Source organism: Malus domestica, chromosome 15, assembly GCF_042453785.1.
Source record: "Malus domestica chromosome 15, GDT2T_hap1".
Classification (NCBI taxonomy): domain Eukaryota; kingdom Viridiplantae; phylum Streptophyta; class Magnoliopsida; order Rosales; family Rosaceae; genus Malus; species Malus domestica.
This window is the reverse complement of record NC_091675.1, coordinates 28,226,622-28,249,048: the sequence shown is the minus strand read 5'-3', so window position 1 is coordinate 28,249,048 and position 22,427 is coordinate 28,226,622. Positions and strand designations below refer to the sequence as shown.

Below are 22,427 nucleotides of genomic sequence, written 5' to 3'. Positions count from 1 at the left end.
TCCAAGCAGAGCTGGATCATCGATCTTGTTCCGGAGCAGTTGATGAAGTCTAACTGGCTTTACTAAAATTGACCATGCTTATTCCTCAAGACACATAAACCTCATCCAGCACAGATCAGCCAAGTTTCCTATATTTTTGGAGTTCCAACAATCTAGGAATTGACGTGCGCCGCAAGTAATCACACTCCTAAGAGGATGCAATATCTACTCCTATGTACCATTTAGGATTCTCCTGACTTAACACAGAATTTTATCTTTAAAATGTCTCTATCCTGACTAGTATAAATACACCTTTCTATGGTTTGTCTCTGGTAATGCAATCATCTTACTTTAATTCTCTTGATCACCACTTGATTCTTATACTTGCTTACTAACTTGATCGTTGGAAAGCTTTTGGCCGGCACACCTGCCTTGGTCGTAGGCTTGGTCACGAGTTTTTGCTATTTTATAGGTTACTTGAATTTGTGCCTCCATCATCTACAACGGTGTGCAAATTCGATTCCAACAGTAACTAGCTGAAATAGAAGTAGTGATGTTTAACGAAATTGAAGGTACTCATTGATCGACTGATTATAGGACTCCAGTGATGTTTAACCAAACTAAATATGGCGTTGGTTTGTCAACAACGTTCAATCGAACTGAATGTGCTGATGAAGGTTAGTGAAGTGGTGAGTTATTTTCTCAAGATTTAAGAAGGTTTCGTGGCCTTTTGTTTGTGTGTTGAGTTGAAAGCCCTCTTTATGTTGCAAAGTCACTTCTATTTATAGGGATAAGGTACACCTTGAATGATAAGTTATAGAAGAAATTTCAATTGCAACATGCCTCTTAAAACTTTATCCTACACAAATGTTTGCACGGTGCTAAGCAAATCACCTGATTTTGACATTGGACACTTCAAATACTTGTAGCCATGGTGTCCCATCCAATGACTCTATAGTCGTAGTACTTTCCCACCCCTACCTACGTTTCCCAACAACAACTAGACATGCTAACGGAGGAGCTGACACCTATACAAGGGTATCCGTACGGTTGTTGATGGATGGGGTTGGCCAAAGGAAAGGCCAAAGACTACTGCGGCTTAGGAGCGGGTCGGGTTCAGGACCTTAGGTTGTATTCTTTTTCATCTAGCTCTTATCCTCCAATAAAGACATCTCCCAGATTGCAACAGTTGTAGGTGGGTTTAGCGTACCAAAGAGAAGAAGTTGCTTGTGAGCAAGAAACCTCTGCGCCCGACTAAGAAGCCATGCGCCAATACATTGCTAGAATAACCCAAGCAATGACAAATTCTGGCATTTGAATTTTCAAGCCTCCGAACGATTTTTAGCCATCTCACCAGCTACCTTGGAGTTGTATTTAATTAGTTTAGTTTTTACTACAAAACATTGCACAAATATTTTATTTTATCGATATATCTATATATCTATATATAAAGTGAGAGCCCTAGTTTGGTGAAACATTCTAAATCTCTAAAATGCCCTCACTTCAAAAGAACCAATTACCATAATAGAATATGGTATAATCGTGATATACTCAAATATGATAGGGTTAAATTGTAATACACAATTTGTAGATATTTGGCTGCGGACAATGTATGTGTGCATGCTTATGAAGAATGATAGTTTACAACCGTCAGATAAATGGGACCTACACTTTCTAAACAATTGTGACCCTTCGATTATTTGTTCTACAAGTACTGTATACGTTCTTTCTTTCCACAAAAAAATATATATATATATATATATATATATATAACGATTAAGGGCTGGTTTGGTATTACTGTGCTTTGAAAAAAAGCTGTTGTGAGAATAAGCGGCTGTGAAAAAAAGTAGTAGAGTGTTTGGTAAACTTTTTTGTAAAAGTGCTTTTGGAAAAAAAAGCTGTATGATAGTGTTTGGTAAACTTTTTTGTAAAAGTGTTTTTGGAAAAAAAGCTGTATGATAGTGTTTGGTAAACTTTTATGTAAAACAGCTGTGACTATGTGAAATGACCAAAAAGGGTATAATACTAGATGTGCTATTAATTTAATTTTCTTAACAAATAAAAGTGAATTATAATATACTTTATTTTTAAAAGAAAAATATTTATAAACTTTATCTTAAATATTAATTAGTATGACAAACTACTTCAATTGAAATATTTTAGACTGAATAGCTATGATTCATTAGTACAATATTGTTAATGTACTTGAAAGTAGTCTAATTAGATGCATTCATTAAACTTGCCGCTATTTTATTTCTTAATGCTTCTATCTCATGGGATCCTTCAACTTGATAATTTTGGTATTCTTCATCATCATCATCACTACTATCGCTCTCTTCACAATAGTCCATGGGGTCATCAAAATGACGATCACATTCAGAATACCTCTGTATGTAGTTATGAAGAGCCATTGTAGCAATGACAATCTTCACTTGCTTATTGAACGGGTAATTAGGCATATCCCTTAAAATTGCCCATCTTTTCTTCCATACCCCAAAAGTTCGTTCAATGATGCTTCTAAGAGAAGAATGCATGTGGTTGAACACCTCTTTATGACCCGTTGGTTCGGGACCCCTACGAAAATCCGGGAGATGATATCTTTCACCTTTATATGGTCCCAAATAACCTCTCATTTGTGGGTACCCCGCATCTACCAAGTAATATTTTCCTGAAAATTGAAAATTTTGTTTTGTATTGTAATAATTATACAAAGCAAGTATGTAAATTGTTATAAATAAGTATGATGATTAGCATTTGGAGGCTTTGAAAAGTTTAAATTTGGATTCTGTAGCACGGATAAAAAAACTCTTGTATCATGTGCAGTGCCTTCCCATCCGGCACAAGCAAATGTGAATTGCATGTCAAAATTACATGCAGCCATAACATTTTGAGTCGGCATTCCTTTCCTACCAATGTATGGAACTTGATCCGGAGGTGGTATTGAAGCCTCAACATGTACTCCATCTATGGCACCAATACAATCCTAAAAATAATAACATAGAAGAAAACCGTCAACCTACACTTATAGTTTGCAAACACTTATAGTTTACAAATAAATTAGAAGACGAGTCAAACTTTACCTTAAAATAAGGCATGTATCTTGTATCTCTCCTTATTTCTTGGGGAATGCCACGAAACTCCGAATCCATCGGTTTGATAATATCTATTGCCATCTTACATACGATATCTAACATAACACCAAAATATCTACTAACAGTCTCACCAGAATATTGAAATCTCTCTTGCACTAATCTATTTTTCACACCATGTCCCAACATATGCAAGAACATTCCTAATATTTCAATTGCATTCATTTTCCTTGAACCTTTCAATCCATAATTAGTTTGCAAGTCATTGCATAATCTATAAAAGACATCTTTGTTCATCCTAAACATTCTATAGCATCGCACATCATTTCCTCGTAGTACTTCCATCAACCAAATATTACATGTTTGGGAAGAATTCATATACGGAGTTTTGTGGACATATTTTAAATAATATGTTTCAACAGCTCTCGCTACAGCGCATATAATTACACCATCCTCCAAATCCTGAACATCATCATCAGAGGTATTCATATTGAATGTACACTTGTAACCTAACACATAATTCAACATTCCATAAGTCATAATCCAACAATCAATAAAGAGTTCATAATCCGACATTCATGAACAAGTCATAATCCAACATTTAACAAGAAATCATAATTCAATATTCAACATATAATCCAACATTCAATAAACATGTAGCAAGGTTGAATACACAATCTTAATGCAAAGTACAAACCACATATATAGTCCTAATTCATAGTTTTAGGGTTTTAGCTCCTTATTTTTCTTTGTTGAACATATATTTCAACCAAGTTAGTTGGACTTCAGGATCTTTCATCATGCCAAACACCTCTCGCTTCTCTGCACTACAAAATAAACATGTAGCAAACAGCCATAACTCGCTAGGTGGCTCACAACCAGGCAATTGTGCAATAGTCGCTAACACTTCCAGAATACTATTGCCTATATGCAGTTTGGACATCAATGAGTTTGCAGAACTCTTAGTTTCATAAACTTCAACAAGATGGTCAATTTGACCACAAAGTTTTGCAGCACCTCCAATTTTTTTCCCTTTCTTATCAACCTTCTTCTTTTGCAATTCTCCTTGGTTAGCCGCTCTTTTTTTTCCCTTCCTAGTAGCTTGCCTTAGATCCTGCATAGTCTCACTTTCTTCCGAATCATCTAAATCAATTTGTCCTATAGATTCCTCTCTTGTCTCTGGTGGTAGTATCCCAGATGAAGGTGCCCAGGCATGTTCACCAGTAGCAACTGTGTTCGTGAACATCCTATCTAACTTGTCCTCCATCTCAGGACTAATTCCCTTTTTTCGCAACCTTGCATATTCTTTGTTTATCTACAAGTAAGAAAGAATATGGTTAATACATATTGCATGATATCATAATATTATAAGATAAATACACAAACCTTAATTTTATTATTCCACCACTCCTCAGAGGCATCAACGGTACCCTTGCTCGAATTCCACCCTAAGCCAGTTTCTTTACCAACTAGCTCTTTCCACAACTTCCACTCATTTTTAAGTGCATCCCACTTATTTTTCAGTTGCTTTCTTTCATAATCATGCCCTGTCTCTGCCTTGAAGTTAGCTCTAATATTTGCATATCCATTTTTGTCAAAGTGAGTGCCCGGACGATGTCCAGCCTCAACCTCCTTGATGCATACATCACAAAATATAGATATATTGTGAGCATTCCATGTAGCTGTAGGATTTGACGAAGATGCCACCTTGTTTACCATCAATACCAACTAGTTGGAGCTTCAATCTGTGCTTAAAGCTGCTTATATGTGAGTGTCATTTAAACCACAGTGCAGATACACAATACAAGTGAAAGGTGGTTATCAATTCAAATAGAAGGCAGTTGTAACCTACACAAACTGACAGCAATTGCATCTCTGATATGGAGATGCAGTTGCATCATATAAAGTCGATTATCGTTTTAAGCACTGTCATATTGGTTTCGTTGTAATCGATCCTTATACATATACTTGTCTACACATCCTACAAAGCTTCCAATATCTCTCTCACACAAACACACAAACAAATTCAAATTCCCAATTCACATATCACGATCACCAAGTAGCAGAGAACAAAAGAAAAATTGATGTAACAATTGAACCAAAAATGAGAAATAGCAGCAGTCAGAAGCATGCTCAGGAATTCCATTACACAAAGGCAAATTAAAATCAGCAACAATACAAATTAAAAGGGAAGTAGAAGAAAAAAATGGACCTCCACGGAAGAACAATCACCACGGAAGAACAATCACAAAGCTTAGGTGTACAAGTCTCAGTCAAACCAAACATAGAACACTCCCTCCCTTTTCTGTCTCTTTCTTAATTAGGAACTCAATCTCACATATGAATCACTACAAAAGACAATAAATTTGTGGGCAACTTTGCCCCTGTATTGATCTATTCTTTTTAATGAAAAACTTTAGTGGTTAACAACAAACGACTAAATAAGCATTTAGGTCCACATACTTTTTCCTTTTATTTGGGGGAGGGGAATGGTGAGTGACAAACTCTTGCCATGTTGATGCAGCCCAAAAATGGGAACCACCAAGGAAAAAACATGCAGACAGAAATATTGCACCACATGTGAATCATTGCTCATATAGTTTAAGTGATCATAGCAAAATTCAAAGTAAAGCACAACTAGTGTGGTTCTCCAACTAAATTAACTAGGAATTAAAGTCATGATGGGCTGCAGAACACAGCATCTGAAACTAAATTAACCATAAACCATAACTTTCTTAAACAACTGGCTTCATAACAAAGGTTCACAACATGAATGTGTTAGTTTTCAAAAAGTATAACACCAATATTGAGCTCTCCATTAACCTAACTATAGAAATGTGAATTTAGATTTTCATTTACCATCGTATCCATACCTTCCCCACCAAAACTTCACATTGAGTTAATATAGGCAGTACATATTTTCACAATCATAGATATCAATGAATTCGAAACAAGTGTTATCCCGTAAGAAGCTATCGCTTATTGACTCCAGTTGGTCACAACAAATGCAACAAAATTAAGCACGGAAAACAAAAAACCCGAAATTTCGACTACCAACCTCATCGCCCGTTCCCGCTTAACTAAGAAGATAATGAAATCTACTGCTACTCTCGGAATCTTACTAACACAAAGATTTCTTGGACATATATATTCAATAATCTAAAAATTGGGTCTAAACATGAATCTACCACTAAACCCGTTTTTCTATTTTGGTGAGCCAACCGGATTCTCCCCAGCACACAAAACACTCTGCACATATAGCATACATCATACAACATACACATTCTCCCCAGCGCATAAATTTTCTTGTCTCTCAAATTTTCTTGTTTCCTCCACAAACCCTAATTTTTTCCCCAATTTTCCCCAATTGTTTTCTCCATCCCCAGTTTTCTCGACACCCATACACTCATCCCTTTGCTCTTTCCCACCCCTCTTTCACTCTCCCCATCCCCAAATTAAAAAATCCAAACAAATAAATAACAAAATTTTAGAGAAGAGAAGTTTACCAGAGGAAAGAGGGAAGGCGACGGCGATAGAAGGAGGGAAGGCGACGGCTGGCGCTGAGACCGATGGAGAGAGAGGAAAAGGAGGAGGAGGAGAAGAGGTGCAGCTGCAGGTAACAGAGGAGAAGAGGGCGATTTCAGGAGTGCGAGAGAAGAGGGCGTGAATGTGAGATTTCCAGGAGGGCGTGCGAGAGAGAAGGCAGAGAGAAACGAGGGCAACATTGGTAATTTGAAAATTTCATTAAAAGAATTACTATAGCTCCGTGTTTTGAAAATAAGCTGTTTTCTGAAGCTGTTATTTGCAGCTTCTGATCAGCTTCAGGATTTGGGCTTTTTTTCATCCTCAACTTTGAAATAAAGCTGTTTTCCAAAGTTTACCAAACACCAAAATTGCTACCAGCTTTTTTTTCACCCCAGCTTTTTTTATAAGGAAAACTAATGAAAATAGCTTGAAAACTTTGAGTTTTAATGATAATGACAAAATAAAAGGTAAAGTGAATAGTACCAGGATTGAGTTTGTAGTATAAAAATATGGTTTTTCGTTAAAGTTCCTTTTTTTTTTTTTTAATAACCTCACTCCAAACCTGACCTAAACCCAGCGAACTCAAGCGGTTCCAGAGTTTGCATGATGGAAACTACCATCCAACACTAGCGGTTGCAGCGTTGCACGATGGAAACTGTACCCTATTACCAGACGTTCATAAGGCTTCAACCGGTCACTCAGTCCAACTGTTCATACAAAAGGGAGAAACGAAACTGCACAGACCCCTCTATCAAATCGTGTTTTTTTTTTGGCCTTCTTCTTCATCCATCTTTTAATTTGATGCTTCTGGGAAATGATGAATTAGGATCAACAAAGTACTACAATTTGCAGGTACCTCCTCTATCAAATCGTTTTTTATTTTTTTGGCCTTCTTCTTCATCCACCTTTCAATTTGGTGCTTTTGGGGAAACGATGATTTAGGATCAACAAAATACTACAATTTGCAGGTCCGGCCACCAAATCCCCTATTTTATGTGATTTAAGATATTGGAGGTTATCATCTTCTCCCGGTACCCAACTTCCCAATTTAAAAAACCATGGTTTATTTTTGGGTTTTTTCCTGTCGTTAATTTGGGAATGGTGACTATTTTACGCAATGGCTGATGATAGAGCTAGGGAAGATCCCCAAGTCTAGTTTTCACTCTTTTCATTTTCTTTGCTCCTTGCAGATTCGTGAAAAGGATTGGGATTACAAAGTGGAAGCTCTGAAAAATTCCGCTCTGAAATTGGAGCTCTCTCGCCAATGATTCGAGCGGGTATTGATGTCTTCATTTTCCATTTTTACCATCACCAATTCAATCAAAACATATGCCATGCTTAATTATCGATAGAAAAATGGCAAGAGATCATACTTTTAGGGAAAAGAAAATGTCGTACATGTGTGCTTTTGCGCCAAAACTTGATCTTTTTTTTAAATTTATGAACTTTTAGCAGATTTTGGAAAAGGATTTTCTAAATAACACATTTTTATCTAATGTGATTGTGTGTTGTAGATTTTGGAGTTCGTACGAACTGGTGATAAATCTCTGGCGGAAGTGATGGACATTACGAAACAACTGCTAGGAAAGTAGTGGTATGAACCGTGAAGGATTTTGGTAATGGGTTTTGAAAAGGAAACGTTTATATCTAATGTATTTTCCGTTCCTTTATACATGAGGATTCCTTTATTAATTTTTGAATGTTAGCGGCAGTTCCTCTTAAAGTTGATGAAAGTAAACTTGGTGGCGCATAATCGCCAGGTAAACTAAACTTGGTGTCATCTGTCACTCTGTGTTTCATTCAACTTGGACTTGAGTTTCTTCATTGAAAGGCAAACCCAAGCTTACATGTTTCCATATTAGTTATGCTGCTACTTTGCCTTTTCTATGCTTATTTCTTTGGGCAATTCGGTTTTTACAATGTGCAGGCACTCCAAATTTTATATAGCTCTTATGAATTTGGGATATTTCAGGGAATTCACAAGCTGACCAACAATATTACTTTTTTACGGCAAGCGTTTCTTATCGTCTATTATTTTTTATGGTTATCTTTTCCAGTCCTAGATTTATGAACTTAATAACTTTTAATTTGTCTTTAAACCATAGAAATGTTCATAACTAGTAGGACCTTAACTGAAGTTCCCCGTGAAACAACACCATCTTCTCCTCTATCAATAATGTCAGCATCATCAAATCTTTCATCACCATGTCCCCATAAGTCTGGCTTCCCTTTCTCTATTGTAGATTGAATTCAATTTTGGCTTAAAGTAAGGCAACACAACTTAATACATATTGGTTCACAAATCATCAATTGAGAGAGAAAAGAAACCGACATAGCACTATGTTGAAAAAAATTGGATGATTTTGGATGAGTGAAGTTTGAAATGGTTTAGGATATTAAGGTAGGGAAAATCCCCAAGTGCAGTTCTAATTGTTCACTCTTTTCATTTTCTTTGTTCCTTGCAGATACATGAACAAGATTGGGACTACAAAGTGGAAGCCCTGAAAAATTCCGTTCTGAAATCGGAGCTCTCTCGCCAGTGATTCGATCAGGTATTTGATCATATCCCTTTTCCATTTTTACCATCACCAAATTGGATGTGTGTTTTCTCTACATTTCAGTTCTTGGTTCTATCCATTTTGCACTCCTATAATTTCCCAAATCATTTTCATACAAACTGACATAAAAAACATAGAGACAAACAATTATGGAGTGCATGCTGATGCTTATTTAACTGAATTTTTTGTTTTTATTTTCGTATAAAAGTTTGCTTTTACCAATTGGTTTGCAGCCCTGTTATATTTGCATAACAGTGCCTCATGTTTATTATGATCATCTTAATTAGTTAGACTTTCAATTTAATGTCATATATGTATTCTTACTCTTCAGCTTAATATTATGACGTGCTATGACTTTGAGAAATACTATTATGTTTGACACTATTTGACCAATTAGTTAGACTTTCAAAAATCTTGGTTTTACAGAACATGTTTATCATTTCAGTTAAATTATATGGACAGTTGTGACATAGCCATTTCTTATTTAGTAGAAAAAGATGTACTGAAATAAGCTTAACTGTTTTATGATGTAATATTCGTAGAGTTGTCAGGAATAACCTCAATTATTTCAGTTGGCTTAGCATGGTCTTCTCTTGGCCGATTCTTCATCAACTCCTCCTGCTTAACCTCAATTATTTCAGTTGGCATTGGTTGCAGACCCATTTGTCATACACACTTATTGGTTGTAGACCCATTTGTCGAGGCTCAAAGAAAAAGAAGGGGGAAAAGTGTATTCTTGCCATAGATTTTCTGTTGGCAGTGAGCCTTGAAGAAAAGGGAAGGTGATTACAGCGGATGAGGTGGCTTTTTGCTTTTGGCCTTTTGTTTTCTTCATTTTGCTAAATGTGGAGACTTGAGAAAAGAACTTCTAATGTTGAACCCCAATTCGATGTGAAAACATAACCTAATCATGTTAGCATACAAACTTGATTGTTATTTTGTTCAATTTACACCTTTATGTTTCTAAATGAATATAAATTTCCATTTTGTATTCACATTCGAAACCGATGCTCAAAAAGCTACCCAGTATCAACTCTATCCCATATTTCATCTATTCCCACTCCCTTATAATCCTAAACAAAATTAAAAGAATTATGCTCCAACCAAATGCTTGACTTAAATATTGGGTTTTTATCACAAATGGTCCCTGAAATTGACCCACCCTATCAAGATGGTCCTTAAAATTGAAAATCAATCAATGTAGTCCCTGAAATTGGGTGTCGCAAATCAATGTAGTCCTTCCATCTTAACTCCTTTAAAAATTCTGTTATGTGTTGATGTGGCAAGTGACGTGGCACACTTTATATTAAAAACTAATAAAATATTATTAAAAACTAAAAAAAAAATCATTTAATATTTTTAAATGTTAAAATAATAATTAATTATTAAAAAAAAAACCCATCTTTTCTAACCCCCCCTTCTCCCCCACCCCCTGCAACCCGAAGAAGAAGAAGAAAGGAAAAAAAATCCCCAATTTCGTCTTCGCCCCCCCCCACCCCCTGCAACCCACAAAGAAAGGAAGAAAAAAAAACCCCAATTTCGTCTTCCCCCCCCCCACCCCCTGCAACCTACGAAGAAGAAGAAGAAAAAAAAACCACTAAGTTTGCAGCAACCCAGAAAGAAGAAGAAGAAGAAACACCAAGTTCGCAGCAATCCAGAAAGAAGAAGAGAAGAAGAAGATCGCAGCAACCCAGAAAGAAGAAGAAGAAGAAACACCAAGTTCGCAGCAATCCAGAAAGAAGAAGAGAAGAAGAAGAGAAGAAGAAGAGAAGAAGAAGAAGAAGAAGAAGAAGAAGAAAGAAAAAAAAAACACCAAGTTCGCAGCAACCCAGAAAGAAGAAGAAGAAGAAGAAAAAGAAGAAAGAAAGAAGAAGAAGAAAATTTATTAAATGATTTTTTTTTAGTTTTTAATAATATTTTTTTAGTTTTTAATATAAAGTGTGCCACGTCACTTGCCACATCATCACATAACAGAATTTTTAACGGAGTTAAGACGGAAGGACTACATTGATTTGCGACACCCAATTTCAGGGACTACATTGATTGATTTTCAATTTCAGGGACCATCTTGATGGGGTGGGTCAATTTCAGGGACCATTTGTGATAAAAACCCCTTAAATATTTGACAATTATATAATGTCCGTATATAAGTTAGAGACATTCACATTAAGCTAACTCGACAAGAAACATATCTCATTAGTGCAATAGGAAATGTTGACATTAAACAATGAGGATCTTTTTCCCCATCCGTTGCTTGACAGATCTGATACAAAAATATTTCACCCTGTACAATGGAGAGCAAACTAATCAATCATGAACAAATGAGTGGAAATTGCAGCATTGATGTCAATATGTAAACTTTCTTTTCAAAAGAAACAGTGACATATAGACTTTATGGGTATTGTGAATAATGTACATATTGTGATGTATGTTTTAAATTTTGACATTTAAGTTGTTATGTATTTTGCTATGAGTACTTTTCATCTACTCTTTTTTTTATTTACATCTACTTACTATTGTTCATGGACTTTAGGTAGGAACTTGCATCCAAAATCCCATGTTGTTTGACAATTGCATGAATAACATTTAAATCATTACTTTAAGCAAAGTGAAAATGAAAAACATGACAACCTTTTAGGACATGCATGTTAAAGTAAAAGTTCTTCTTTGCACAATACATTTAAAATATATCTTAACCATTACAATGGAAAAAAAAAAACTAACACAATACACCTTTAGAGGCGCGTAGCGCCCGTGACGCAAAAATGTCTCTCGCACGCACATTAGTGCGTGCGGATAGGCTAGTAATATAATTAAATAAAGTTTGTAAGTTGTGATTTATGTTAGCTTTTTCAATTAATATAATTAGATTTAAATAAACTATTTAAATTAAATATTGTTCTAATTACAAATATTAAAATAAAAATTAACACTTTACCCAACGAACAATTTCTTCAAACAAACATTTTTCCCATTTTATATCTTCGGGCTAAATTTCGTATTTAATTTCCATAAAATTTTAACGACTTTACCCAGCGGACTCATGACAAAACTGGAAACAAATAGAAAGGAAGAAGCAAAGAGAAAATCGAAGAATAATGAATTAAGATAGCTTGTATTTCTGAAGGAAATGATACACTTGATTGAATGATTCTTACACCAATAATTGGCTTATATAGCCTCTCTGTGCTAACTAACTCTAACAATCAATCCTAACAACCTGAATTGGTTATAACAATATTAACTTACTAAATGCCAAGTCATCATCCGAGTCACCAATCCAAGTCACCAATCTTTAATTCTAATATTGCCATGTCATTAGTTGATTGCCAAGTCACCATTACAATCAATATCCCCCTTCAATCACAACTAGGATTTCCTAGTTGCAGATTGTAACAATGCTTAACAAACGTAGGACTGTGCAATCCCTTTGTTAAAATATCAGCGGTTTGATCATTTATAGGAATATACACCACCTCCAGATCACCTTGTTGTACTTTTTCTCGAACAAAATGATAATATGTGTCCAAATGTTTGATCCTCGAATGAAATACAAGATTGGCACTTAATGATATCCCAGACATGTTATCACAACTGATCACAGGTGGATGAGGAAGAAAAACATTCAAATCCTTTAAAATATATCTCACCCATGTAATATCTACAGCTGTATGAGCTAATGCTTTGTACTCAGCTTCTGTGGAGCTTCTGGAAACTGAATTTTGTTTCTTTGACTGCCAAGAAATAAGATTATTTCCAACAAAAACTACATAACCTGTCACTGATCGTGTGGTATTAAGATCTACATCTGAAAACGCATTTAAGCTTACTGCTGCAATTGCAGAATAGCAAATACCAGCTTGAATTGTACCTTGCAAGTATCTCAGAATGCGTTTCACTGCTGTTAAATGATCATCAGTTGGTGAAGTCATGAATTGACATACCGAATTCACTGCAAAGGCTATGTCTAGCCTTGTGAATGTCAAATATTGTAGAGACCCCACAATACTTCTGTAGATACTAGGATCAACCAATGGTTTGCCTTCTGTCACAAGCATCGAATTATAAGGTTTGTAGGGAGTTGTTGTAGGTTTACATGACTTCAAACCTGCTTTGTGTATAAGATCCTTGATATACTTTGTTTGATTCACAAAGATATCTCCATTATCCCTATAGTGAATCTGTAGCCCGAGAAAGAATGTAAGTCTTCCAAGATCTTTCAAATCAAATACTTCAGACAATTCTTGTATTGCTGCATTGATCTTTGAAGTGTTGGAACATGTAAGGATAATGTCGTCGACATAGAGTAATAAAATCACAATATCATTATCATCCTTCTTTGTGAATAAACTGGTGTCTGATAATGAAGCTGTGAACCCCATTGTAACTAGATAACTAGTAAATTTTGAATTCCAGGCTCTTGGTGCCTGTTTAAGCCCATATCGAGACTTGAGTAACTTGCAAACATGATTGGGATGTGAAAGATCAATGAATCCTTGTGGCTGATTCATATAGACCTCCTCCTGAAAGTCATTATGAAGGAATGTATTTTTGATGTCCAATTGTTTTAAATCCCAATGATTCATTGCAGCAAGAGACAAAATAATTCTCATTGTTGTATGTCTTACAACAGGACTAAAAGTCTCTGAATAATCCACTTCATGCTCCTAAGAAAACCCTTGTGCAACCAATCTAGTCTTATATCTTGATATACTCCCATCTGCATTCTTTTTCACTTTGTACACCCACTTACTCCCTACTATGGATATGTCATTGGGCGGAGAAACCAATTCCCAAGTTCCTTGTGCTCTCAAAGAATCATATTCTTCTTGCATTGCTTGCTGCCATTGTGGTATGCACAAAGCTTTCCTGAAACTTAATGGTTCTGCAATATCAGTGACTTGAGTAACAAAGGAAAACCCCCTAGAAAATGGTTCATCTTCTGTTAATTGCAGTGTATGAAGCTCAAGAAATGTCACCAAACATGCTGCATAATTTGTCCTTGAAATTGTTCCACTTTTCAATCTTGTTACTATAGGATGCTGAGAATTTGAATTTAGCACAGATGTAGAATTCTCAGAACTTGTATTATCATGTGCTGAGATAGGAAGAATTACCTCCAATTGTGAGCTGTGATGGACATGCAACAAGGGTGATGTGGAAGAAGTTGGAATAGAATGATGATGATGAGGAGTGTTCAATGTTGCTTAATGTGATATACTGAAGAACTTATGGTCTCAATTTCAAATATAGACTGACCTGCATTAATATGCACAAGACTCTGTTGACTGTCTTGAGTTGAGCTAGAATGTGACAAGGATTCTAAATTGTTATCTTCCATAACTGGTAGTTGTACCAATATTGGAACCTGTCTAGGCTTTTGTAAATCTGAGCTTTGCAAATGACTTCTGATATGGAAAAACTTATTCATTATGTATAACATGTCTAGATATAATCAGTTTGCCAGTTTGTAAGTTGTAACAAACTACTCCTTTGTAACCATTTGAATAACCCAGAAAAAGACATTGAGAATACCTGAGTTGTAATTTATTGGCATTAAATGGTCTAAGATAAGGATAGACAGCAGTGCCAAAAACTTTAAAATGAGACAATTTTGGTACTCTTCCAAACACACACTGATATGGAGATTGCATTTGAAGAACTCGGCATGGCATTCTATTAATCAACATAGTAGAATGTGCACAAGCATGATACCAAAACTTAGGTTCCAAATTTGCTTCAGCCATTAATGTTAATGCAGTTTCCACCGCATGTCTATGCTTCCCTTCAGCAAGACCGTTCTGCTGAGGAGTATAAGGACATGAAACCATGTGTTTGATGCCTTTATACCCCAAAAAATCACTAAACAGTTTGCTCATATACTCCCCAACTCCATCAGATTGTAAACACTTTATAGTTATCCCAAACTTGATTCAAAACAAACACATAAAACTTGGCAAAAATATTGAAGGCTTCTAATTTATTCACCATGGGAAAAATTCACATGAATCTTGAATATTCATCTACAAAATTCGTATAGTCTCTATACCCTTCTATAGACTTTGTTGGAGATAGACCCCATACATCAGTGTGGACTTTATCAAAAAGACTACTAGCTCTAGTTTGTCTTATTGGAAATGGTTGCCTACACATTTTGCCTTTGATACAAGAAGAACACATGGAAATACAATCATTAGACTTTGTACTAACTGATATTTTTGAATATGTCAACATTGCAGTCAAGACCTCTTGAGATGGATGTCCAAGTCTTTGGTGCCAAACTGACTATTGAACTGTCTTCCCCAAAAAAGCAGCACAATTACTCAACTTCGCAGCAATTGATCCTGAAAAAGTGCTCACTGGAATCTTGAATAACTCCCCATCATCACTCTTTCCTTGGTATAGTATCACCCTTGTGGCCTTGTCCTATATAAAAAAGGTAAGATCATCACATATAAACCAACAAGCATTGTCTCTACATAATTTCTTAACTGAGAGCAAATTCATAGTAATCATTGGAACGTGCAACACATTGTGCAATTTTAATGAATGATTCGACGATATAGGAATAATAGATGACCCAATATGCTTGACAGCCAAACCTTCACCATTTCCCACAACAATCTTTTCATTTCCAGTGTAAGGTGTAGCTTGATTTATTGCATTCATATTGGCAGTCATGTGATGTGTGGTCCCTGTGTCCACAATTCAAGTCTCAGCAGCTAAGAAATCATAAGATGTTGATGCAAATGCATCTTGCTGACCAATATGTCCTTGTACAGTCATTGCAATTAATGAAGATGATGGTGGAGCACCTTGATAGGAAAAATTGTTTTTATGATAACACTTTAACGCGATGTGACCCTTTTTTCCACATATCTGACAAACTATAAAACCACCAGAAGATTGTGTATTACTGTTGTCAACTCTGTAGTAGCAATTTGGAGCCGTATGTCCCCTTCTTGAACAAATCTGACATTCTGGAGAAACCGAGGACTTATAATTTGTATTCCCATGTCAATAGTTAGTTTTTGTATTCCAAGAGTTACCATTCTGAGATTGCTTTCCATTGCCAGAGTAATTGCTACTTCCATTGCCATCATTTGAATTCCCATTCCTGTTGCCATAACTTCCAGAGTAAGACTTTGAATTATTGCTCCCATTATTGAACCTCCTGTAATAGTTGTTTTGCCCATTATTCCTCTGTTGAAACGATCTATTTCTAGTGCCAACATAACTAGAGCCTCCTGAAACATTAGATTAACTCTTATGATAAGAATCCCCATTAGAGTTAGAACTTTCACCATGTTCATAAACTGCCCGGAATCTTTGTGAATTAGACCCTTCACCTTGCACCACCATTGCAGCCATAGAAGAACTCAGCGAGTGCATTCGTGTCTCAATACTTGCTTCAGTACCAAGTAATTGCGCCCTGAAATCTTTTAAATACATAGCTGTTTCCCTAGCAAGAATTACGGTCTTGATCATCCCAAACTCCACAGGCAATCCATAGAATACAGCAATCATATAATCATTGTCTGTGATTTTCTCTCCAGCCGAAATCAATTGATCTTTTATACCCTTTAGTTTCAGCATAAACTTCTCAACAGATTCCCCACCTTTTTGTGAAGAATAAAACTCAGTTTTCAATTGATTAACCCGTACCACAGATATAGATGCAAACCATTCTTGCAAAGAAGTCCAAGCGTCATGTGAAGTTTTGCATCCAATGACATATTCCATTGCATCATCCGATAGAGTAGCAATTAATAAACTGAGCAACGCCAAATTTTTCTTGACCCAATTCTTATATGCTACTGTAATTTCGTTTGTGATACCTGCCTCAGTATCAATCACAAATCTAGGTGGACATGGCGACTCACCAGTAAAATGATCAAACAAATCATAACCCTGTAGTACTGATTGAAATTGATAGCTCCATTTGACAAAATTGTCATCTTGAAGTTTCACAGTCAACATCCCTAACAACCCCTCAATTTTCACAGAATCAGACATGATTGACTAATCAAGAAACACCCAAAATAGATTCAAGATAAACCAAGAATTCAACACTACAACAGAAAACAAGAACTCAACAATGCTTATCAAAACTGCACTTCAGCTTTAAGAAATGCAGAAAGAAATCCAGAAAACTTTTTGAAGATCAACCCCAAAAAAAAAAAACAACTTGTATGTAAGAAAGACTGGCTTCGGCCTTTGTAATCTTTCAACTTCTAATACTTTTCACCCTCATTCAACAGACATGGCATCGGCCTTGAATATCATCAATTTTCAACTAAAATTCTTACTGTGACAATTTAACAAACAATTCATCGACATAATTTCTGAAATAGAGACTGAAAAACTGAGATCACCCAGAAAAGTGCACCATTGAAGAACACCAATCACAAATCACCAATCACCGAACAAGAGCTTCAGAGAACCCCACTCACTGCAGATAGACACAACGGAAGACGCACCATAGATCATTCCTCGGCGATGATACCATCATGACAGAACTGGAAACAAATAGAAAGGAAGAAGCAAAGAGAAAATCGAAGAAGAATGAATTGAGATAGCTTGTATTTCTGAAGGAAATGATACACTTGATTGAATGATTCTTACACCAGTAATTGGTATATATAGCCTCTATGTGCTAACTAACTCTAACAATCAATCCTAACAACCTGAATTGGTTACAACAATATTAATTGACTAAATGCCAAATCATCATCCGAGTCACCAATCCAAGTCACCAGTCTTTAATTCTAATACAGTCAATACGGACAACTTCACACCTATTGCACTTCGAGAAGGGGAATTCTCCAGTCTAATGTTGTTGCTATTTTGATCCTCCACGTAGCGGATTTCACCTAAGCAACTTTGTGCATTTCATATGATATTTGTCAAATATTTTGAGATTTTGCTGCAAGTGTAAATGGTAAATATGAAGGTGCTATTTGTTGAATAGTAATCTTGTCTTAGGCCCAAGACAAGTGATCCAACCCAAAGCCAATATGTGTGCAAATGCTAGAAAATTCTAGCAATCTGTGTAGGTAGTAGTAGCTGGAAAATTCCAGCTATGTAAGTCGGTGGGATGTGCATGAATCATGCACTTGAAAGTTCTAGAAAATTATGAGGACATTATGAAAAACAATGTCGGTGTGCATGCTAGAAATGTCTAGCTGATTGTAAACTTGTGTGTGTATAATATGCTAGAAAATTCTAGCATCATTGAAGTCGGCAAAGTATGCCTATAAATAGGTGTATGTGTGTGAGTTGTGAAGCAAGAACTAAGAAAAAGTGAGAGCAAGTAAGAGAGCAATAAGTGTGAGAGTGTTTGAGTGTTTCCTCTTGTACTAAGTTTGTGTGAGAATAAAAAAAATTTTGTATAACACTTTGAGTGTTCTTTCTCTTGCCTATAAATTCCGCTGCATTTCATTCTTCTTTGTGAGATAAACATCTCCAAAGTAGTGAAGCCTTTTTAAGTCCCAACAAAGTGGTACCAGAGCTATGGCTAGCAACGCTATGGCAGCCTTCCAAGTTCCAGTGCTCGACAACAACAACTTCGATAATTGGAGTATCAAAATGAAGGCCCTTTTGGGAGCACATGATGTCTGGGAAGTCGTGGAGAAAGGCTACACTGAGCCAGAAGATGAAGCTACTATGTCCCAACCCCAGAAGGAGAGTTTGAAAGATTCAAGAAAGAGAGACAAGAAGGCTCTCTACCTCATCTACCAAGCATTAGATGACAATGGCTTTGAGAAAGTCTCGAGTGCAACCTCTGCCAAGCAAGCATGGGAGAAGCTTCAAACCTCTTACAAAGGAGCCGAACAAGTGAAAAAGGTTCGTCTTCAAGTACTAAGAGGTGAGTTCGAATCTCTACAAATGAAAGGGTCTGAATCAATCTCTGATTATTTTTCAAGAGTCTTAGCCGTTTCCAATCAATTAAAAAGAAACGGAGAAAAGTTAGAAGATGTTAGAATTATGGAGAAGATACTACGCTCGTTGGACCCCAAGTTCGAGCACATTGTCGTGACGATTGAAGAAACAAAGAACTTGGAAGAAATTAGTATAGAGCAATTAATGGGTTCGCTACAAGCATATGAAGAGAAACATAAGAAGAGGCAAGGGAATGATGAGCAGCTCCTCAAGATGCATGTTCAGCCAAAGAAGAAAGAAGGAAGCTTCGACAACAAGAGAAGCCAATACGAAAGAAGTCGTGGCCAAGGTCGCGGACGTGGGCGTGGATATGGACGTGGACGTGGTTGGAACTTCAACAACCAAAGCAACTACGATAGAGGAGAAAGCTCAACAAAAGGTCGTGGAAGAGGGCGCTCAAACTTGAGGTATGAAAAATCTCAAGTTCAATGCTACAACTGTCAAAAGTTTGGGCATTATGCTTGGGAATGTAGAGCTCCAAGCAACATGCCTGATGAGAAGGTCAATTATGTGAAAAAAGAGAAAGAAGATAATGGCGTTGTGCTACTAGCATACCAGAACAATGATGGAGACCAAGACTATACATGGTATCTTGACACCGGCGCCAGCAACCACATGTGTGGAAGAAGAAGCGTGTTCGTAGAGCTCAATGAATCAGCGAGTGGCAACGTTTCTTTTGGAGACGAATCCAAAATACCTGTAAAAGGAAAAGGTAACATCCTTATTCCCTTGAAAAATGGCGGTCACCAATTAATTTCAAATGTCTACTACGTGCCCAATATGAAAAGCAACATTTTGAGTTTGGGTCAACTCTTAGAAAAAGGTTATGATTTTCATACGAAAAATTATATCCTTTTTCTTAGAGATGACAAAGGAAGATTAATTGCCAAGGCGAAAATGTCAAAGAATAGGATGTTTCCCATGAACATTCAAAACGATGTTGCAAAGTGTCTCAAGATATGTTACAAAGACATATCTTGGCTTTGGCATCTTCGTTTTGGGCATCTTAACTTTGGGGGATTGGAGTTATTATCTAAGAAGGAGATGGTGAGAGGCTTACCGTGCATCAGCCACCCTGATCAAGTTTGTGAAGGATGTTTACTTGGGAAACAGTTCAGGAAAAGCTTTCCAAAGGAGTCGACCACAAGAGCCCAGAAGCCACTTGAGCTCATTCACACCGATGTGTGCGGCCCAATAAAACCAAGCTCTTTGGGTAAAAATAATTATTTCCTTCTCTTCATTGATGATTTTTCAAGGAAAACCTGGGTGTATTTCTTGAAGCAGAAATCAGAAGTCTTTGGAGCATTCAAGAAGTTCAAAGCTGCTGTAGAAAAAGAAAGTGGTTGCAAGATCAAAGCCATGAGATCTGATCGAGGAGGAGAATTCACTTCGAAGGAATTTCAAGAGTTTTGTGAAGCAAATGGAATTCGTCGACCTTTGACAGTTCCAAGATCCCCTCAACAAAATGGTGTGGCGGAAAGAAAAAATCGAACTATCCTCGACATGGCTCGAAGTATGCTCAAAAGTAAGAGATTGCCTAAAGAGTTATGGGCAGAAGCTGTAGCATGTGCTGTCTACCTATCCAATCGGTCTCCAACAAGAAGTGTGTGGGGAAAGACTCCACAAGAAGCATGGAGTGGAAGAAAACCAGGTATCTCCCATCTAAGAGTTTTTGGAAGCATAGCCCATGTACATGTACCAGACGAAAAGAGAACCAAACTCGACGACAAAAGTGAGAAGTTCATCTTCACCGGCTATGACTCAAATTCAAAAGGCTACAAGTTGTATAATCCAAACAATGGGAAGACGATGATCAGTCGAGACGTGACGTTCGACGAAGAAGGAGAATGGGATTTTAGCTCTCATGCAAGTGATCTCAGCTTCTTTCCTCAATTTGAAGAAGAGAATGAACAAGGGACGATGGAGCAAGCAAGAGAAGTTCAACAAGAATCCACTACTCCACCTGCTTCACCAACATCAACCAATCATGGTAATTCACCAGCATCAGCATCATCAAGTGGGAGTCTAAATGAAAGAGAAGTACCACGCACAAGAAGTCTACGAGATCTCTATGAGGTAGCTGAAAGACTCGATAATCCTACACTTTTCTGTCTCTTTGCTGATTGTGAACCAGTTGACTTCCAAGAAGCAGTGCAAGATACTAAGTGGAGGAAAGCAATGGATGAAGAAATTGAAGCAATCCAGAAGAATGATACATGGGAACTCGCTATTCTTCCGAAAGGACACAAAGCCATCGGAGTCAAGTGGGTGTATAAGACAAAGAAGAATGCCAACGGAGAGGTCGAAAGATACAAGGCGAGATTAGTGGCGAAGGGCTATAGTCAAAGAGCTGGAATTGACTATGATGAGGTATTTGCACCTGTTGCTCGGTTGGAAACTATACGATTACTAATTTCGTTGGCAGCTCAAAACAAATGGAAGATTCAACAAATGGATGTGAAGTCCGCTTTCCTAAATGGAGTCCTTGAAGAAGAAGTCTACATTCAGCAACCATCAGGCTATGAAATCAAAGGGCATGAAGACAAAGTTCTAAAGTTGAAGAAAGCCCTCTATGGGTTAAAACAAGCGCCACGAGCATGGAATAGTCGCATTGACAAGTACTTCCAGGAGAACAACTTCACCAAGTGCCCTCATGAACATGCTCTCTACGTCAAAGTCAAAGATGGAGATATTTTGATTGTGTGCTTATATGTGGATGATCTAATCTTCACCGGAAGTAATCCAAGCATGTTTGAAGAGTTCAAGAGAGTGATGACCAAAGAATTCGAGATGACGGACATCGGGTTGATGGCATACTACCTAGGCATTGAAGTCAAGCAGAACGAAGAAGGTATTTTCATCTCCCAAGAAAGCTACACAAAGGAGATACTGAAAAAGTTCAAAATGGAAGACTGCAAGCCCATAAGCACGCCAGTGGAGTGCGAAGTCAAACTAACCAAGCATGACGAAGGAGAAAGTGTAGATCCAACATTTTTCAAGAGTTTAGTTGGAAGCTTGCGTTACTTGACTTGCACAAGACCAGATATTCTCTATGCTGTCGGATTAGTCAGTCGCTACATGGAGAATCCCACAACTACACATTTGAAGACAGCCAAAAGAATTCTTCGATACCTTAAAGGTACCATTAACTTTGGCTTGTTCTATTCAAGTTCTAGTAACTACAAACTTGTTGGATATAGCGATAGTGACTGGGCAGGAGATTCCGATGATAGAAAAAGCACTACTGGATTTGTGTTCTTCATGGGAGACACTGCATTCACATGGATGTCGAAGAAGCAACCGATTGTCACTCTCTCTACCTGCGAAGCTGAAT

The 22,427-nt window shown here is 36.9% G+C and overlaps 1 protein-coding gene and 1 long non-coding RNA gene across 9 annotated transcripts; one reads left to right on the top strand and one right to left on the bottom strand.

The window, feature by feature from the left end:
- Positions 1–3,733: 3,733 nt before the first annotated feature.
- LOC139192418 (L10-interacting MYB domain-containing protein-like) lies at positions 3,734–4,807 on the bottom strand. The gene is made up of 2 exons (XM_070814516.1): positions 4,455–4,807; positions 3,734–4,383 (listed from the first exon to the last, which is right to left on the bottom strand). Exons 1-2 carry the CDS (start codon positions 4,785–4,787, stop codon positions 3,808–3,810), a joined length of 909 nt encoding a protein of 302 aa, XP_070670617.1. The 5' UTR covers positions 4,788–4,807; the 3' UTR covers positions 3,734–3,807.
- Positions 4,808–7,168: 2,361 nt separating this feature from the next.
- Positions 7,169–10,076, top strand: LOC103401834 (uncharacterized). Of its 8 annotated transcripts, XR_011576678.1 has the most exons (8): positions 7,305–7,445; positions 7,562–7,624; positions 7,784–7,870; positions 8,108–8,187; positions 8,306–8,353; positions 8,521–8,603; positions 9,059–9,145; positions 9,694–9,927. It is a non-coding gene; the product is annotated as an uncharacterized lncRNA (long non-coding RNA). The 8 variants fall into 8 exon arrangements; XR_011576675.1 differs by lacking the exon at positions 7,562–7,624 and having other exon boundaries at positions 7,169–7,445; positions 9,809–10,076; XR_011576677.1 differs by lacking the exon at positions 7,562–7,624 and having other exon boundaries at positions 7,172–7,445; positions 9,793–10,076.
- Positions 10,077–22,427: the final 12,351 nt, after the last annotated feature.